The sequence below is a fragment of the Cryptomeria japonica genome, chromosome 11 (assembly GCF_030272615.1).
Source record: "Cryptomeria japonica chromosome 11, Sugi_1.0, whole genome shotgun sequence".
NCBI classification, from domain to species: domain Eukaryota; kingdom Viridiplantae; phylum Streptophyta; class Pinopsida; order Cupressales; family Cupressaceae; genus Cryptomeria; species Cryptomeria japonica.
Window position 1 is genome coordinate 631,973,201 of NC_081415.1, and position 16,992 is coordinate 631,990,192.

General features: G+C 33.4%; 1 protein-coding gene across 1 annotated transcript; it reads left to right on the plus strand.

Annotated features, from left to right (window-relative positions):
- The first annotated feature begins 4,256 nt into the window (after positions 1-4,256).
- On the plus strand, positions 4,257-5,553 carry LOC131063090 (early nodulin-like protein 15). The gene is made up of 2 exons (XM_057996864.2): positions 4,257-4,593; positions 4,790-5,553. The coding sequence occupies exons 1-2, from the start codon at positions 4,425-4,427 to the stop codon at positions 5,218-5,220; spliced, it is 600 nt and encodes a 199-aa protein (XP_057852847.2). The 5' UTR covers positions 4,257-4,424; the 3' UTR covers positions 5,221-5,553.
- The last annotated feature ends 11,439 nt before the right edge of the window (positions 5,554-16,992 follow it).

Here is a 16,992-nt window from a genome sequence, read left to right on the forward strand (position 1 = left end):
CAATATAGAGAAAATAGATGAAATGAATGTGGAATGATGATATGGGAAAACATCTACAAGGGAGAGATAAGTGAAAGTTCAAAGTTGTGTCATATTTAGGCCAACTTATTAGCATAGATTAATTTAAGTATTTACATCTAAATACAAATTTTAATCAAATTTCATTCTAGTTAAATTAAGTCTAAGTCACAATTTTTTATAACTTCAAGCTTATACTATATACATATGTAGTATCAATTTCGAGTGAATTTACCATTTAAAAATATAACTTAAAAAACTTGATATTCTTACAACTCCTAGACTTACATAGATAACATTACTTAAAAAATCTAAAAAATGCCTCTTTTTTGTAGATCTATAAGTTAAGTTTTTTAAAATAATTGATTTTAGTTATTTTTTATATATTTTTTTGCCTATAACTAAACAAGGGTCATTACCACCAAAATATAAGGCGACATTTAAAAAAATATTCATATTTGTTTAAAAATTAAAAAAATATAATGAAATAGAGTGTGAAGATAATACTTTTATTTTTTATTTTGGATAAAAATTTAAGACAAAAAGGTATGTCTCATCTAAATAGTTACATTCTTAGTACATAAAAATTTCATGATATATTTTCAATTTTTATCAAAATAAGGAAAAGGGTTATCCATGCACTAAAATTTCAAGCTATTCATCCATCCATCCATCCTTCCATCCATCCTTCCATCCATCCATCCATCCATCCATCCATCCATACATGCATACATACATACATACATACATACATACATACATACATACATACATACATACATACATACATACATACATACATACATATTGAAGGAAAATAGGAGTATTTCTATATTAAAAATTGTCTCTAACTTAATCACATTTTTTAATGTTTTATCAACTAAATGATAATGCCACCTTTATAAAATGATTGCATACAAATTATTTGATTAAATAAAAATACAAACATAAAATACACTATAAAATCTATATTTTATTGGTTTGCATCATTTTAAAATTAAAAAATATATAATACCACTCACTAGTAATTCAAGTTAAAATGATAGATAAGAATTGGTCATTTTCTTTATAAAAGAGGAACACAACTTTGAATTGCCACCTAAGGAATGAAAAGCTGAAAATTCCACTAGAGACAAAAAAGTGAAGTTGGAGGTGTGGAGAAATAAGAGAACAAAAGTCAATACATAAAAGTTCAAAATCCTAGGAAAGAAGACAATGAGGGGATTGTAGAATTGAGTAACATCATAACTAGGTACTTAGGTAAGTTAAAGCTTAGACCTTGGATAACTTTCAAAAGACATAACTTTAAAGTAGAAAAGTTAGGGATTTTTTTACATTTTGGGACATTCACATGTGACAAGGATACGAAGGAAGGAAAAACACCACATAAGAATAAATTTACAAAGAAGGCCTAATGTAGGAGTTATGTAATTTAATATTCATGATGGGCTAAGAAAGGTCAAGAAAAAAAAGAGAGTACCATACTTAGGAAAGTTTTGAATTTTTATGGTATGTTCCAACACATGTAATGGTCCAAATTTCAACTAGTGTAGTTTGTCATCAAAGGACTCTTAGAGATTATTTCTAGTATAGGCATCCCTATGTGGCCTTAAATTCAGAACACATTACAAATATTAAATAAATATATTCATCTATGTATATTTGTAAGCGTTTTCTTCCTTGTCTAAAATTAGCATGCTATAGATGGCTACTTGGCTCCTTATTTGGCCTTAGGTGAGCCATTTTATTAGTTCAATTATGTCCTCAAAATATTCTATCATCTTCTCTTAATATAGTGACTTACATGAAATAGTCCGGTTCCCTTTGTTGCCTATAATTATAGCATACTATTTATAAGTTCATAAGGTTTTTGATTAAAGTGGGGAAGGGCCCCGATCTGTTGCATATGTGGAATATTACAACTAGAACCAAAGAAGACAACAAGGTTAGAACAAGGTAGTCCTTACAACAAAACAACAATGCAAACAAACACTAGTTAGAGACCTATAAATCTACCTTAGGGATAAGAAGTGGGCCTAGGGGAATAGTATGAGACTTTTAAGAATGAAGACAATCACCTTTATTCCTCCTACAAACCATTGTCCAAGAGGAATCCTTAATAGGAGCAACATAAGGTAGAGAGTTGTCTAATCCAAGTGACGCATCCACAAATTTTGAGAGAGGAATGGTAGGGCCTAGAAAAGAAACCTAGCAGTCAACAGAGAGGGAGTTTGGGGCTAGAGAAGGAATGAGTCGCATGCTTGAGAGATCCTCCTAAGGTGATAGTAAGGCAACAACATTATGCATCCTAGATGAGGCAAGAGAACCTAGGGAATGAGCCTTAGTATCAAGGGGAGTGAGGCAAGAGCCTTACGGGTCGATGAATGAGGCAAACAAACAAGGACAGTCAGAGAAGACAATTCCACTAGAGAAGATTCTGAGTCCAAGAGTACTAGAAAAACAGTGAGATGGCACCTATTCGCATCCTTCCACCAAGTGGAAGAAAAACAAAGACAAGACCCATGAGGGAGAAAAGCAATTAGATTCCTTGTGGCAAAGCAACATCGACACTGAAAAAAGGATCCCTTTATAGTCCAAACATTGCTACCACCGAAAAATCACCAACCTTGAGAGAGATATATGCAAGAAGGCTATTGAGAGATCCAGATCAACATAGAACCTAGCAAAGGAAGTGTGTGAGAATAGGCTATTATTAAAGGGTCCACCCCCACAAATTACCCCAACATTTAACCTATATATTCATAAGTAGTATGGCAACAAAAAAAGAAGTGGACAGTGGGAGAGATGACCCTGAAATGGGGAAACATCATCTGGGTCTACTAGAGGATTAAAAGAAGTCCAAGGGCACAATGGAAAATCATGGGAATCCCATTTCCATGGGCCCATAGAGAAGATCACATCCATATCAGTTGTGTTCAAAGAAGACAACAAAAAACATACGAGTGTATAGATAGATTTCAAGCTTATAGGAAATTAGAGCGTTCCACGAATATGAGATCTAGGAGTGCAACAATGAGAGTGACTTTTCATGATAGAAAGTGTAGTCAAGCACCTCCTTGGCCAAAGACACTTTTTGAACAGAGGACACACAAGGGATGCATTTTGCTAAAGGCATAAACGGGCCAGACAAGGGGTTTGTGAAGTAGACTAATTTTTTTTTGAATGGAGAGTTCATTGAAGTACATGTCTCTAGGGGAGCCAGATGAGAGCATGGCTAGGGGAATGAGTTAGAAATGTCAACAACAATGTTGCAGACAAGGGATCTTTTGTGAGTAGGGGAGTTGTGGTGAGCAAGGGAGCCAAAGTGAAGAGGGGAGCTGTTGCAGTCTTCCAGAAGCGAGAGTAGGGGTTTTGAAAATTGAACAAGAAGAGCCATGGATGGGAGCATTAAGTTCATCACGTTATACATGCCTATGAAGTTATTTTTATTATAAATGGTGATATATAGTTTAAGAAACATTTAAAAAAAAAATTCATATGACAACCTGAAGTATTTCCGATAAAAAAACATTAATTTTGATTAGACAATTTTAAACATTCTATAATACTATTTTTGCAACCATATCTTCAAATGTATAATTTATTATCTCTTTCAACTTAGAACCAAGGTTTGAGGGGTAGTCATTCTACTAAAATTGTCTAGAACACAACACTAACACGATGATTTAAGAATCAATATCTAATAAGTTATGTATGAACCATTCAACTTTGCAAATAGATTATATTACATCAAAAATATAATAACTAGATAAAAAAATGAATCATAAATTACCAATAATTCTTTTTCTAATTTCTTTATACATTATTCGTAATAACAATACATTGTACTTTCTTAAATTCTGAAATTAACGTTTTTTATACAAAATAAGAGAGATTTAGAATTGATTCCATTTGATCTTAAGGAGAAGTTGCTCTCATATAAAGATGTGTATAATCAACCTTACAGGTTACCTTTTACCCATCTAAGTTTGCAAAAAACTCCTCAAAACGGCAATAAAATTACAGACATGGAGTTCATGGTAAACTGCAATTTTAATAGTAACCTGTAACATGTGGGGCTTCCAAAAGTAAAAGCAGATAGCATCTTTAAAATAATATATTTTACTTCCACGAGCAATGCAAAAGAATAAAGTGTTGCAGGGCATGAAGGCAACATTGCATTCCATACCATTTGAAATGGGTGCCACTTATTCGATGCTATCATTCGAAGATAATCAAGTGTGCCAATAAGGAATGGGACCGGATATGGCTATTCTGACTCTGTACAAGGGAAACAAGCAGACACACAACATTAAAGTAGTTTACTCTTTTTTTACATTGCTTGTTGTGATGATCATAATACAACTCCCATCAAAGAGTGATCTACAGCTGCAACCACACTTCCAATGGATATCAACATCTCTATATACATAGCAGTTACAGCAGGGATTCTGTTTACAACATTCCAAGGAGTATTCGGGACAAATCACACTGTCAGCTGGAAAATCTGTAGCAACCAGAGTTATGAAAGAGATCGGGGTCATGGATCAAAATTTCTTGTTGGCGACATATTGGGTATGTAGACTGCCCTTAGATTGGTTGTAAATATTGTAATTTTTAATGCCACCACTCTCCAAAATATGTTTCTGTCGAAGGATCTGTACAATAGCTTGGGAACGTTCCACTCATAAGACCCATGGTCAGGATCAGATCTGTATTTAGCTTAGTAACTTGTAACACCCTGTTTTCTTAATTTTTGGTTGTGATGCAGTATTTCGTAGGGAGGATGAAAACGATGTTATTGCTCGAGTGATGTCGAAATCCGAGTACGAGGAGTGCAGAGCGGAGAGTTCAAAGGCGTTAATATACAAAAGTGGGGAGGGCATTGAACTGAATAAGAGCGGTAGCTGGTATTTTATGTCGAGGATTTCTGATCGTTGTAAATCGGGAGAAAAAGTGATGATAAGTGTTGTGACAGGATCTGTGGTAAGGAATCGGAGTTTAAGACGTGGAGGATCTGGGCATGGCGGTGGCGGCGGAGGAAGTGCAGGGAGTGGAGGAAGTGGAACTCCAGGGGGAATTACTAATCCGAAAGGAGGAAACCGATCTCGCCCAAAAGATGATAATGCCGCGGCTGCTGTGTCATCTTCTTTTCTAATCGTATTGCTTGGATTATCTTTGATCTTGTTCAACATATACTGACTGTTGATTGATTCATTAGACAACTTTCTCGATCAAACGCACCAAAAAAGTTATTCGTTTGTGTTTTCATTCCCTTAAACCACAATCGGAATAGCTCGGAAGAAAGAAGATGCCTTGAAAGAGAATGTAGATATCTCCAACGCATCGGTTGTGGAAAGAGTTGCATGTTATTTTCACTTTATTGGATATGTCAGATAAAGAGCACTGTTTCCTTTTGCTGCTAGCCCTTTTCCCGATTCCCATTGGCCATACAGAGCTATTATTATATTGTATCGAATTTAAATCAAACTATATTCTTATCATGTTTAATTATTTTTAAATTATATTCTATTATTTTTTAAGGATATTGGAATAACATTTAGATGTGTCTATGGTTTGTTGGTGAAGTTGAATGATTCTCCATGAGTCTACTAGGGATCAAGTTGTTGAGTTCAAGAAACTGACATGATAAGAGATAAGTTTGGGATTGTGCCTTGGACTAACATATAACTAAATATAAAATATGATTTAATGAAAATTAACTAAGATTTTATACACAACTATAATATCACTTGTATGAAAATCAATAAGCTAGGGTGATTTGTACTAAATTGATCATAGGTTATATTATCTCATGAATTCTTTTGTAAATAGAATAGCAAACAAAATAGATTTGATTGTGGGATTGATGCAAGAGCATCTCAAGGTTTAAGAGCAATCTATCATCACGCAAAACTACTTTTTTTTTTTTTTTTAGGTTTTCCTTTATAATCTAATCATAATAAATTATCTTATATCCTACCATATCTCCTCGTACATACATTTTTACCTTGTGGTTGGGAACACATGTTTTTCACTAATCCATCAACACTGTATGTAATTTGTAAAAGTTTCTTATCACTACAAAGGCATGATTTGGTTTGTGATCTTCTACTAGGATTAACAATCTTACACTCAATTTCATTGTTCATGGCTTGTGGCAACATTTTGAAGTTTGTAGTAACAAAGGAAAAAAAGTATCAAGATACATTGGATCCATGAGAGTTTATGATTGGATTACATTAAGATTCATCAACCCATCATCATTGAATCCAATTCTAAAGATTCTTCTACATTCTTGGCCAACTAAACCTTTCATTTGGTATTAAGCTTTGTCCCACCTTACAATTAACTAGATCAATCCTAAAGCTTGATATTGTTGTATAATTGTTGTTCAAGATCATTAGAAGATAGTCAAAATGATGGAGAGGATTAAGGTTGGATTTTAGTATTTTAGTTTGAAATCTTGCATTGTATTGTAATATCATTTGAATTCTATAACTCACAAATTTATAATCAAACAACTACGGCCTACCACATGGGAATCCTTTCATGATAAACTATAATTAATTTATGACTAAAAATTTAATAATGTTCACATTATTATTTTATTGAGAATCTATTATTTAATATTGTGGTGTTTCATATAACTACACGGTTAAAAATTCTTCATGAGAACTAATGCCCATGATTGCATAAGTAATATTAGTGAAAAACGTTTTAGATTCGTAGAAGTATCTAAGAGAGCATAATCTTGAAGTCTACCTAATTTTATTTGTCTTATGAATAAATCATTGAATTAAGGTAGCCTATGACAAAGTTGAAAACATACCACTAAGAGGTAGTTGCAAGGATTGATTATAAATTGATTTTCAAATTGAGCCAATTTGTATCAAATCCAAATAAGAGATGTTGACTTGATGCAATTTGAGATGATGAGGGTAATGAAAGTCCAACTTCATGATATGGAAGATTATAGAAAAAGATGTCTAAACCCAAGAAATGGTGAGGAGAGTGTAAGGAAATATATACAAGCTACTTAGTATAGATGAAAAAACCCTAGAAGAAGAAGATATAGATAAGGTAGAAATATTGAAGTATATTTCCATTACTAGTAAAAGATGTAGAATTGAAATTTATAATTATTTAAGTAATTTGAATACTTAAAATTTGATTGATTGGATAAATAATTTATATGAGTATTTGAGTATAAAGAAATGATAGATCCTAAAAAGGTTAGATTTACTTAAATTAAAGAGAAAGTGTATGTTATTGTTTATTAGAAAAACTTACAATTAGAAGAGGTTAAAAGAAGATAACAAAGTGGGAAAGAATTAAAAACCTTGAATGTTGGCTTTGTGATGTTGGTTTTCCACTTAGCTCCCTAGTTGTAACGGCTCCCCTACTTGTTGTTAGTATAATGTATTACATTGTTAGTAAATGTATTACTTTGATTAGGATAGACAGATAGAGAGGTAGTTTCTGGACAGTTAAACTATTTAACTGCTTTCTGCCATCTCCACAACTTTATAAAATCCACCACTTTATAAAATGCATATCAAATGTAATATTTGATATTGGAATAAAGAAGTATTTTATGTATTTTTCATAACAACTGGTATCAGACTGGTCTCCTTGAACGCCTGTGAATATGCAATGAGTATCTGAAAGTTGTGCATATGTTTATGTGCCTATGAAAATGGTGTGAGAGAACAACAAACAATCTTTGTGTCTATGCTATGACAATCCAAGCAATCTTTGTGTATGTAAATTGATTGTAGTTCCTTCTTTCTTCAATCTGCAAGGGAAAGTTAAGGCTTAGAAACAAATATTGCAATTTTAGTGAAGTAATTACTAAAAAATAAAAGAGATATTTCATTATGGAGATTGTGGTTGATACGCTAGATAAATATTTTCGTTTTAACTTTCATACTTGGAAAATAAAAATTCAGATGCAATTAATGAATAAAAAATTATGGGGAATAGTGAGTGGAAAAGAAACAAAACCTACATATGCATCTAAATTATTAGAGTGGGAGAACAAAGATGATAAAGCCAAAGCTATTATTGGTCTTGCTCTTTTGGATTCAAGAGAAGTTCTATAAGTGGTCAGTTCATTGGAGGCTGGTGGCACAAGAGGATGGAGGATTTCTATCATCTCAAGTTAGCTTCTCACGTTGAGATGGTGTTTTGCTTGAGAAGCATTTTTGGTTTTTTGGTTTCTTGTTTATTCCTTGTTGTTGCTAGCATATTTGAAGATACATGTATTGTGAAGTTTGTTTTTGGAGACAGGTAAGGGGTTTGGTGTAAAGATCAATATGGATGGTTGTCGAGTAGTAGTCAAGGTTGTGTTCGAGAATTATACCCTACTGAGGGTTATCAGACAATTTGATGAAGCCATGTGGCTGGAGGGCTTAGTATGGATTGTTGCTAAATAATTTGGGATATCAGATAGAGGCTACACCTTTCCGAGGGTTACGAGACAACTTGATGGAGCTAAATTTGATTCATAATTTGTTTTTTCAATTAATTTTTTCACAAAATGTGTCTATATATATTCTTTAATCAGCAATTTTTATTATGTGAGGCTTAAGGGGGGGTTTCTGGAAAAACATTTGTAAAGAACAATGTAATAGGGGGGATTGTTAGTATAATGTGTTACATTGATTAAGGTAGACAGTTAGAGAGGTAGTTTCTGCATGGTTAAACTATTTAATTGCTTTTTGTTGTCTCCACCACTTTATAAAATGCATATCAAATGTAATATTTGATATTAGAATAAAGGAATATTTTATGTATTTTTCATAACACTTGCAACTTAGTTATGGATCTCCTCGTTGTCATCAATGATGCAATCTTGGCTGGTGTGCTTGATCTTGTTTCTCTGTCTTCATTATTGGCCATGGTGATTGCTTCCCTTGTGGTTGCATCAGTGTTTGTGGTTCCTAGAGATGGTACTACCAAGATGGCTAGTTCCTCTCCTCAAGGACCTCATTCACTGATCTTTTGTGTAACCCTTCCAGGGGCATCCCTTATGAGAATTTGTGTGCTTCCTAAAAAATCCTCCCCTGTTGTTAAGCCAGGTTGATAATGTCTTTTTTCTTTTAGAGAAAATGTTTGATTTGTGGGTTTTTCCATTTTTGATTAATGCTTTCAGACTCGGATGTGTGGATCTCAACTCACTGTACTCCTATAGTTGAGGGTAAGATGAAAATTTATCCTTGTGCTTGTGGGTTATTTGATGTAAGATTTACCTCTCCTAAGGAATGGGAAGTTGTTCCTTCAGTGGGAGAGTGAAAATGGGACTCTCTCTCTCTCTTCCTGCGTGTACACCCTCCTTTAACTCATTCAAGGAGTCTATTGATGTTTTCCTTGTCTTGGTTTAAGGCTACCTTATCTTCCGTTATAGTTCTAGTGTAAATCTATTTATGAGGCTATTGGTAATTCTATGTCTCACGTTGTTTCCTAATGATTCGAATGATATTTCTGACGATTCTACTGATCTGGTACCTCCTTTGTCTATTGTATCAATTGGTCTGATGCCCTGGATGTTGCATCCTCTTCTGTTGCCCCACTATCACCTTATGGCTTGTGTGATTCTTCTCTTCATTCTGTTGTCCTTGATACTTAGTCTTAGATGCAAGACGCTTGTGTGTGCCTCTTTAGTTAGTTTTGAAGTTACCTCATCCCTCCTCTTTAAAACCTAATAGAATCTTTAAAATAATATATTTTACTTGTTGGAAGTGAATTGACTCTAAGAGGGGGGGGGGGGGTGTGAATTAGAGTCTAAGAAATTAACTCATACAAGAAGTTTTGAAAGAGAAGTTGAAATTTCAGAAATGAAGTAAATAACTTTTAATTTTATAAATGACACAGTAACATGGAACTTGCAGATATAAAACATCAATTATATGAATTAGCACAATACAAAACAAATGAAATAATCCAGCATATCAGAGCATGAAACTAATGGAAAAATTTTGACACATGACACAAATATTTCATGAGTGGAAAACCCTCTTGGGGTAGAAAAACCACTCGTAAAGATCCTTTTTATTATAACAATGAGAACCAACTCTGTACATTGTCTTCAAGGAGCAACAACCACATCATAATTGCAGAAATATACTTGTACAAATTTGATATTATAAGAGTACAACTGAAACAATTTCCTTTTACAAATATACTGCTATAAAGTGCAGAGAAATCACATACTCTGTATACTCTGTTATTTGTATGAAATACAATAATCCTTTCTACCCTTGATTTCCAAAATCAAATTCACACTAAACTTCTGAAAAAACAGAGTTTTCACACTATGCAATGAAAAACCCTTTCAATCTTTTTCACTGATCACAGCAAGTAACGCACAGTTTTCCCTGCCTTTTTTTTTTTTTCACACTCACACACACTTTTCCAAAATGTCATGGCCATGATATGTATAAATGCCCAAAGATGTAGAATCGGTTCCAAAACTGAAATGAACTATTTTTTTTTTTTTAAAATCAAAACTGTTCGAAAAACAACCTTCCAAATATACCTTCCAAAATAGGGTAACTATATTAGTTAGGGTTTCTAAACGGAAACATGATTTTTGTATAACATTTAAAAATAGTTATAAATCTGCTCTAGAAAACTGAAATCCGTATGAACAACGAATCTCTTGTTTATAGCATATAAAACCCTTGTAAAACTTTTGTTATCTCTAAAAAAAATAGTTACGTGACCGTAAAAAAAGAACCGTCAAACTCTTTATTCCTGCTCATCTCTTTTTACAAAAGAGAAAAACATTTTTCAACTTTTTTACTACTTTGTAAAAATCTAAAATAGAAAAATCATTATTAAAGCCTTCAAATTACCCATGGCGGCACCTTCTAGGGTTTGTGCAACAAAATAAAACACTATTGTTTATTTTTTTTCTTTTACCACTTAAGAAACCAAAATATAAAATAGGATTTCAAAACATTTGAAGTCCATAATAGAGTCTCGTGCAAGAATGCCAGGTAAGTTGATGCCAAGTCATTACGTGGTTGTACACATCATAAATTTCACTGAACAATATGCAGATGAGGCATGATAGCATTATTAATAAAAATATGCCAAGGATTTATCAACATGCCTTTCAAGATGTCACCCCTTTTTTTTTGGTCGTCAAGGGCAATCAAGAGTCAACAAACTCCCCCTTTCTCCTTGATGGCAAAAAAAACATTTCATCATTAACCTGAATCTCATAACCAACATACTCACTCTACCATAAATATCATTGTGTATCATGTATAAAGAAATCCAAATATAACTATCAATGATGTTTGTTTCTCCCCCTTTTTGTCTCAAGGATAAAGGGCAAAGCAGCAGATGGCTGCTAGAGGAGAAAAGCTCCCCCTCAATTTGTGCACAAAGTGAGAATACCAGATTGAGAGAGAAATCCCAACCTTTCCTGAAGCCTTTCAAATGTTTCTTTGGATAAAGCTTTAGTAAAAATATCAGCCACTTGTGCCTGAGAAGGCACATACAAAAGCTGAAACTCATTAGCCAACACTTGGTCTCGCAAAAAATGTAATTTGATAGCAACATGTTTAGTGCGAGAATGCATAACAGGATTTTTGGAAAGACTAATAGCACTTGTATTGTCACAAAAAATTGAAACAGGCTTAGCAACATAAATACCCATATCAGCAATTTGGTGGGACATCCATATCAGTTGTGTACAACATGCAATGGCAGCAATGTATTCAGATTCTGCAGTGGACAAAGTAACACAGTCTTGCTTTTTGTTGTGCCAGGCAACAAGACAGTCACCTAGAAAGAAGGCAGCACCACTGGTGCTCTTATGATCATCTATACAGCCAGCCCAATCAGAATTAGTGAAACCAACAAGAGTGAAATCATTATTTCGAGGATACCATAAACCATAGTCTAAAGTACCCTGAATATACTTGAAAATTCGTTTCACAACATTCAAATGAGATTGTTTTGGTGCAGATTGAAAACGTGAAACCAAACATACTGCAAACATCAAATCTGGTCTAGATGCAGTCAAATATAACAAACTGCCTATCATTGATCTATACTCTGATTGATTTACCTCAGGTGAGTCATCAAACTTAGATAATTTACAACCAGTTTCCATTGGAGTGCTAACTGGTTTGCAGTCTGTCATGTTAAACTTCTTAAGCATTTCTTTGGCATATTTAGTTTGTGACAGAAAAATGCCTTGTTTAAGCTGCATTACTTGAAGACCAAGGAAGAAGGTTAATTCACCCAACATGGACATTTCAAATTTAGATTCCATGATTTTAGAAAACTTTTTAGACAAGGAATCATTATTGCAGCAAAAAATAATGTCATCCACATATACTTCAACAACTAGAATGTCATTACCCGCAACCTTAACATACAAATTGATGTCCACTCCTCCTTTAGTAAATTCATTTCCTGTAAGATGAGCATCCAATCTGGAGTACCAAGCTCTTGGAGCTTGTTTGAGGCCATAGAATGCCTTTTTTAATTTGTACACATAATCAAGTTTATCTGCAGATTCAAAACCTTCTGGTTGTTCCATATAAACTTCTTCATCAAGATAGCCATTGAGAAAAGCAATTTTGACATCCATCTGGTAAACTTTTAAATTTTTATACCAAGAGTATGCAAGAAATATTCTGATTGATTCTAATCTAGCTATAGGTGCAAATGTTTCACCAAAGTCTATCCCTTCCTATTGTGCATAACCCTTACAAACAAAACATGCTTTATTTCTAACAACCTGTCCAGATTCATCAAGATTATTTCTAAACACCCATTTGCCTCCTATCACATTTTTATCATCTCGCCTAGGCACTAACACCCATGTTTGATTATTTTCTATTTGATTAATTTCATTTTTCATAGCATTTAACCAGCATTGATCGAATAAAGCATCAGAAACATTTTTAGGTTCAAAATTAGTTACCAAACAGTAGTGCTCAGCTATTTGAGCTTGTACAGTAGTTTTTGCTCTTCTTCTGGTTAAAATCCCTGCATCCATGTTACCAATAACCTGATTTTGAGGATGTCTCTTTGTAATAATCCTTGAAGGAGTATACTAAGGAATTCTTGTTTCTGTATTTGAATCCTCTGCATTTGAATCTTCTACATTTGAATCCTCTTCATTAGAGATTGATTTGCTCATTTCATTTTTCTTTTCTGTTTCCGTAGATTTAGGAACTTGATCAAACTTCATTGGAGCATCTTCTTCAACATCCTGCAAATCATTACTTAACAAAAATTGCTCATCAAATCTCACATTTATTGTTTCAACAATTTTCTTCAACCTATTATTGAAACATCTATAAGCTTTGCTCTGAGTAGAGTATCCAAGAAAGATACCCTCATCAGTCTTAGTATCAAAACTTCCGAGATTTTCCTCATCCCTCTTAATATAACATTTGCAACCAAATATTTTGAAATATTTAATGGAAGCTGCTTTACCATACCAGAGTTCATAAGGAGTAAAAGTAGATTTTACTTTGATTTGCACACGATTCAAAATATAGACTGATGTATGAAAAGCCTCTTTCCAATGTTTATCTGGCAAATTGGCTTCATTTAGCATTGTACGAACCATCTCCTTCACAGTCCTATTCTTACGCTCAACTACTCCATTTTGTTGAGGTGTTCGTGCAGCTGCATACTGCCTTTTGATTCCATGTTTTTCGCAGTAATCCGCAAATTCCTGTGATGTAAACTCACCACCTTTGTCAGATCTTAGACATCTTAATTTCAAATCTGATTCACGTTCTACCATTTTCTTGAAAACTTTAAATCTATCAAATGCTTCAGATTTGTGTTTTACAAAAGTAACCCAGACCATTCTAGTATAATCATCAACAAAGAGCATAAAATATTTATCTCCATTGATTGATTGAGTCCTTGTAGGACCACATAAATCTGTATGTACAAGTTGTAAGGGCCTAGTAGAAGAATGCTCTTTTGATTTAAAAGATACCCTTGTCTGTTTGCCCTTAAGACATTCTTTACATATCACATTTGTTGGTTTGCTTAGAATAGGTAGACCTCTGACATTTTGATTCTTACTAATTCTCACAAGATTGTCAAAATTCATATGACCCAGATGTTTATGCCAAAGCCAATTTTCTTCAATCTGACTCACAAGACACATACTTTTATGATTTTCATAATCAGTGGAGTCAAGTAGATTATAAATATTACCAGAGGTTCTCAATCCAGTAGCAACAACCCTTCTAGAACTTTTTGTGATAGTGCAACCTTGAGAACTAAAAGATACATTATACCCACTATCACATATTTGACTGACACTGAGAAGGTTGTACTTTAAACCCTCAACATAATATACATCATTAATGGGAGTGTCATCATTTAAGAATAATGTTCCTTTACCTTTGATGTGAATACCTGAATTGTCCCCAAATTTAACAAGTCCACCATCATAATCTTCCAAATGAAGAAATTTATCCTTATCACCTGTCATATGGTGAAAACATCCACTATCCAACACCCACATGGTTCTCCTATTGGAAAGAAGTGCAGTTTATACCAACATGGATTGCTCGGTACTAGACACAAACTTACGTTTCCATTGTTTTTCATCACTTTGTTTTGATTTACATTGTGTAGTAGTATGCCCAAAATTGTTGCATTTAAAACATTTTACCGTATTTGAAAATCCATAATTGTGTTTGTGTCCAAACATAGGAGTTCTGTGCTTTATAAATCTGCAAGTACTAACCTTGTGACCAAATTTATTGCAATAAAAACAATATCCATTGAAGAAACCAAATCTAAAAGATCTGTTAAGAGAATATGTTGGATTTCTGTTTGTTGTCTTAAAATTCTGATTTTCTATTTTGTCCTTACAAAAACCAACACCAGTCAGATCTTTGTGATGTTTTTGTTTATCAAGAATATCATTCAGATGCATAGTACTCTCATATTGACCAACTTGTTTTTGCAGAGAAGAAACTTATTGTTCTAAAACTTTGATTTTCTTATCTCTATCTTCAAGAAGAGATTTTAGATTTTCATTTGCTAAATTTGAGTCATTCAATTCAACTCGTAGAATCTGATTTGAACTTTCATGTGAAACTACTAATTTTTTTAATCTTTTTATTTCTTTGAGAGCACAGAGTAACTCTCCCTCAAGATCAATTTCACCTTGGTCTAGAACAAATTGATTTTTAGATTTGCTAGTTGAAGAAGATTCTATTTCTGCCATAAATAGTGTCTCATCTCCTTCACAAGGTGAATCATCTGATTCTCCTTCAGAGTCTTCTTTTGTGAAGAGACTCTTCTCTTTCTTAAAGGTATTGAATTTCTTATTAGGATTCGACATTTTTTTTTTGTAGAATTTTTCTGGTTTTTCTTCTTCGCTATTTAGATCACTTAGAGGACATTGAGCAGCAAAGTGCCCAGTTTTCCCACAATTAAAACATTTGAAGGGTAATTTACGCTTATATTTCTTTTTCAATTTTCTAACAAGTAGAGCTTCAATAGCATCTGAAAGTTCAAATTCACTATCAGGTTCTTCTTTTTTTTCTACTCTAAAAGCTGTTTCTTTTGAAATAGAGGAATTGCTACCAATTCTCATTTCATAGTCAGTAAGAATACCTTGCAGATTATCAAGAGTCATTGTAGAAAAGCTTTTCTTTTCTTCTAAGGTTGAAACCCTAGTTTCAAATTTTGGCAATAAGGTTCTAATGACTTCTCTAACAACATCTTGTTCATCCATTGTTTCACCAAGACCTCTTCTAGAGTTTACTATCTCATCAATTCTTAGAAAATAGCTTGCAATAGTTTCATCATCTTTCATTCTCAATGCCTCAAAATGATTTTTGAGTGTGAGAATCTTTGATTCTTTTACCTTTTTATCTCCTTGATAAATTGTTTCTAGTTTATCCCAAATCTCATGGGCAGACTTACAATGCATGACCTTTACAAACACATCCTTTGTAAGACCACATAGGAGTGCATGTTTGGCCCTAGCATTTAATTCATATTTTGTTTTATCATCAGGGTCTGTAGGAATAATATCAAGAACTTTATACTTAGTTGTAACAATATTCCACACATTAAGATCAACAGAGATCAAATATGTTTCCATTCGAATTCTCCAGAACACATAATCAGTGCCATCAAAAAGAGGAGCTCTGGAAAGTGAAGCACCTTCTTGATTTTGAGCCATTTGAACTTCCAAACAACCAGGAACAATCCCTAGGAAAGACCTATATGGAGGGATCCTATGCTCTGATACCACTTGTTGGAAGTGAATTGACTCTAAGAGGGGGAGGGGGGGGGGGGTGAATTAGAGTCTAAGAAATTAACTCATACAAGAAGTTTTGAAAGAGAAGTTGAAATTTCAGAAATGAAGTAAATGACATTTAATTTTATAAATGACACAGTAACATGGAACTTGCAAATATAAAACAACAATTGTATGAATTAGCACAATGCAAAACAAATGAAATAATCCAACTTATCAGAGCATGAAACTAATGGAAAACTTTTGACACATGACACAAAGATTTCATGAGTGGAAAACCCTCTTGGGGTAGAAAAACCACTTGTAAAGATCCTTTTTATTATAACAATGAGAACGAACTCTGTACATTGTTTTCAAGGAGCAACAACCACATCATAATTGCAGAAATATACTTGTGCAACTTTGAGATTATAAGAGTACAACTGAAACAATTTCCTTTTACAAATATACTGCTATAAAGTGCAGAGAAATCGCATACTCTGTATACTCTGTTATTTGTATGAAATACAATAATCCTTTCTGCCCTTGATTTCCAAAATCAAATTCACACTGAACTTTTAAAAAAATAGAGTTTTCACACTATGCAATGAAAAACCCTTTCAATCTTTTTCACTGATCACAGCAAGTAACGCACAGTTTTCCCTGCCTTGTTTTTTTTTTTCACACTCACACACACTTTTCCAAAATGTCACGGCCAT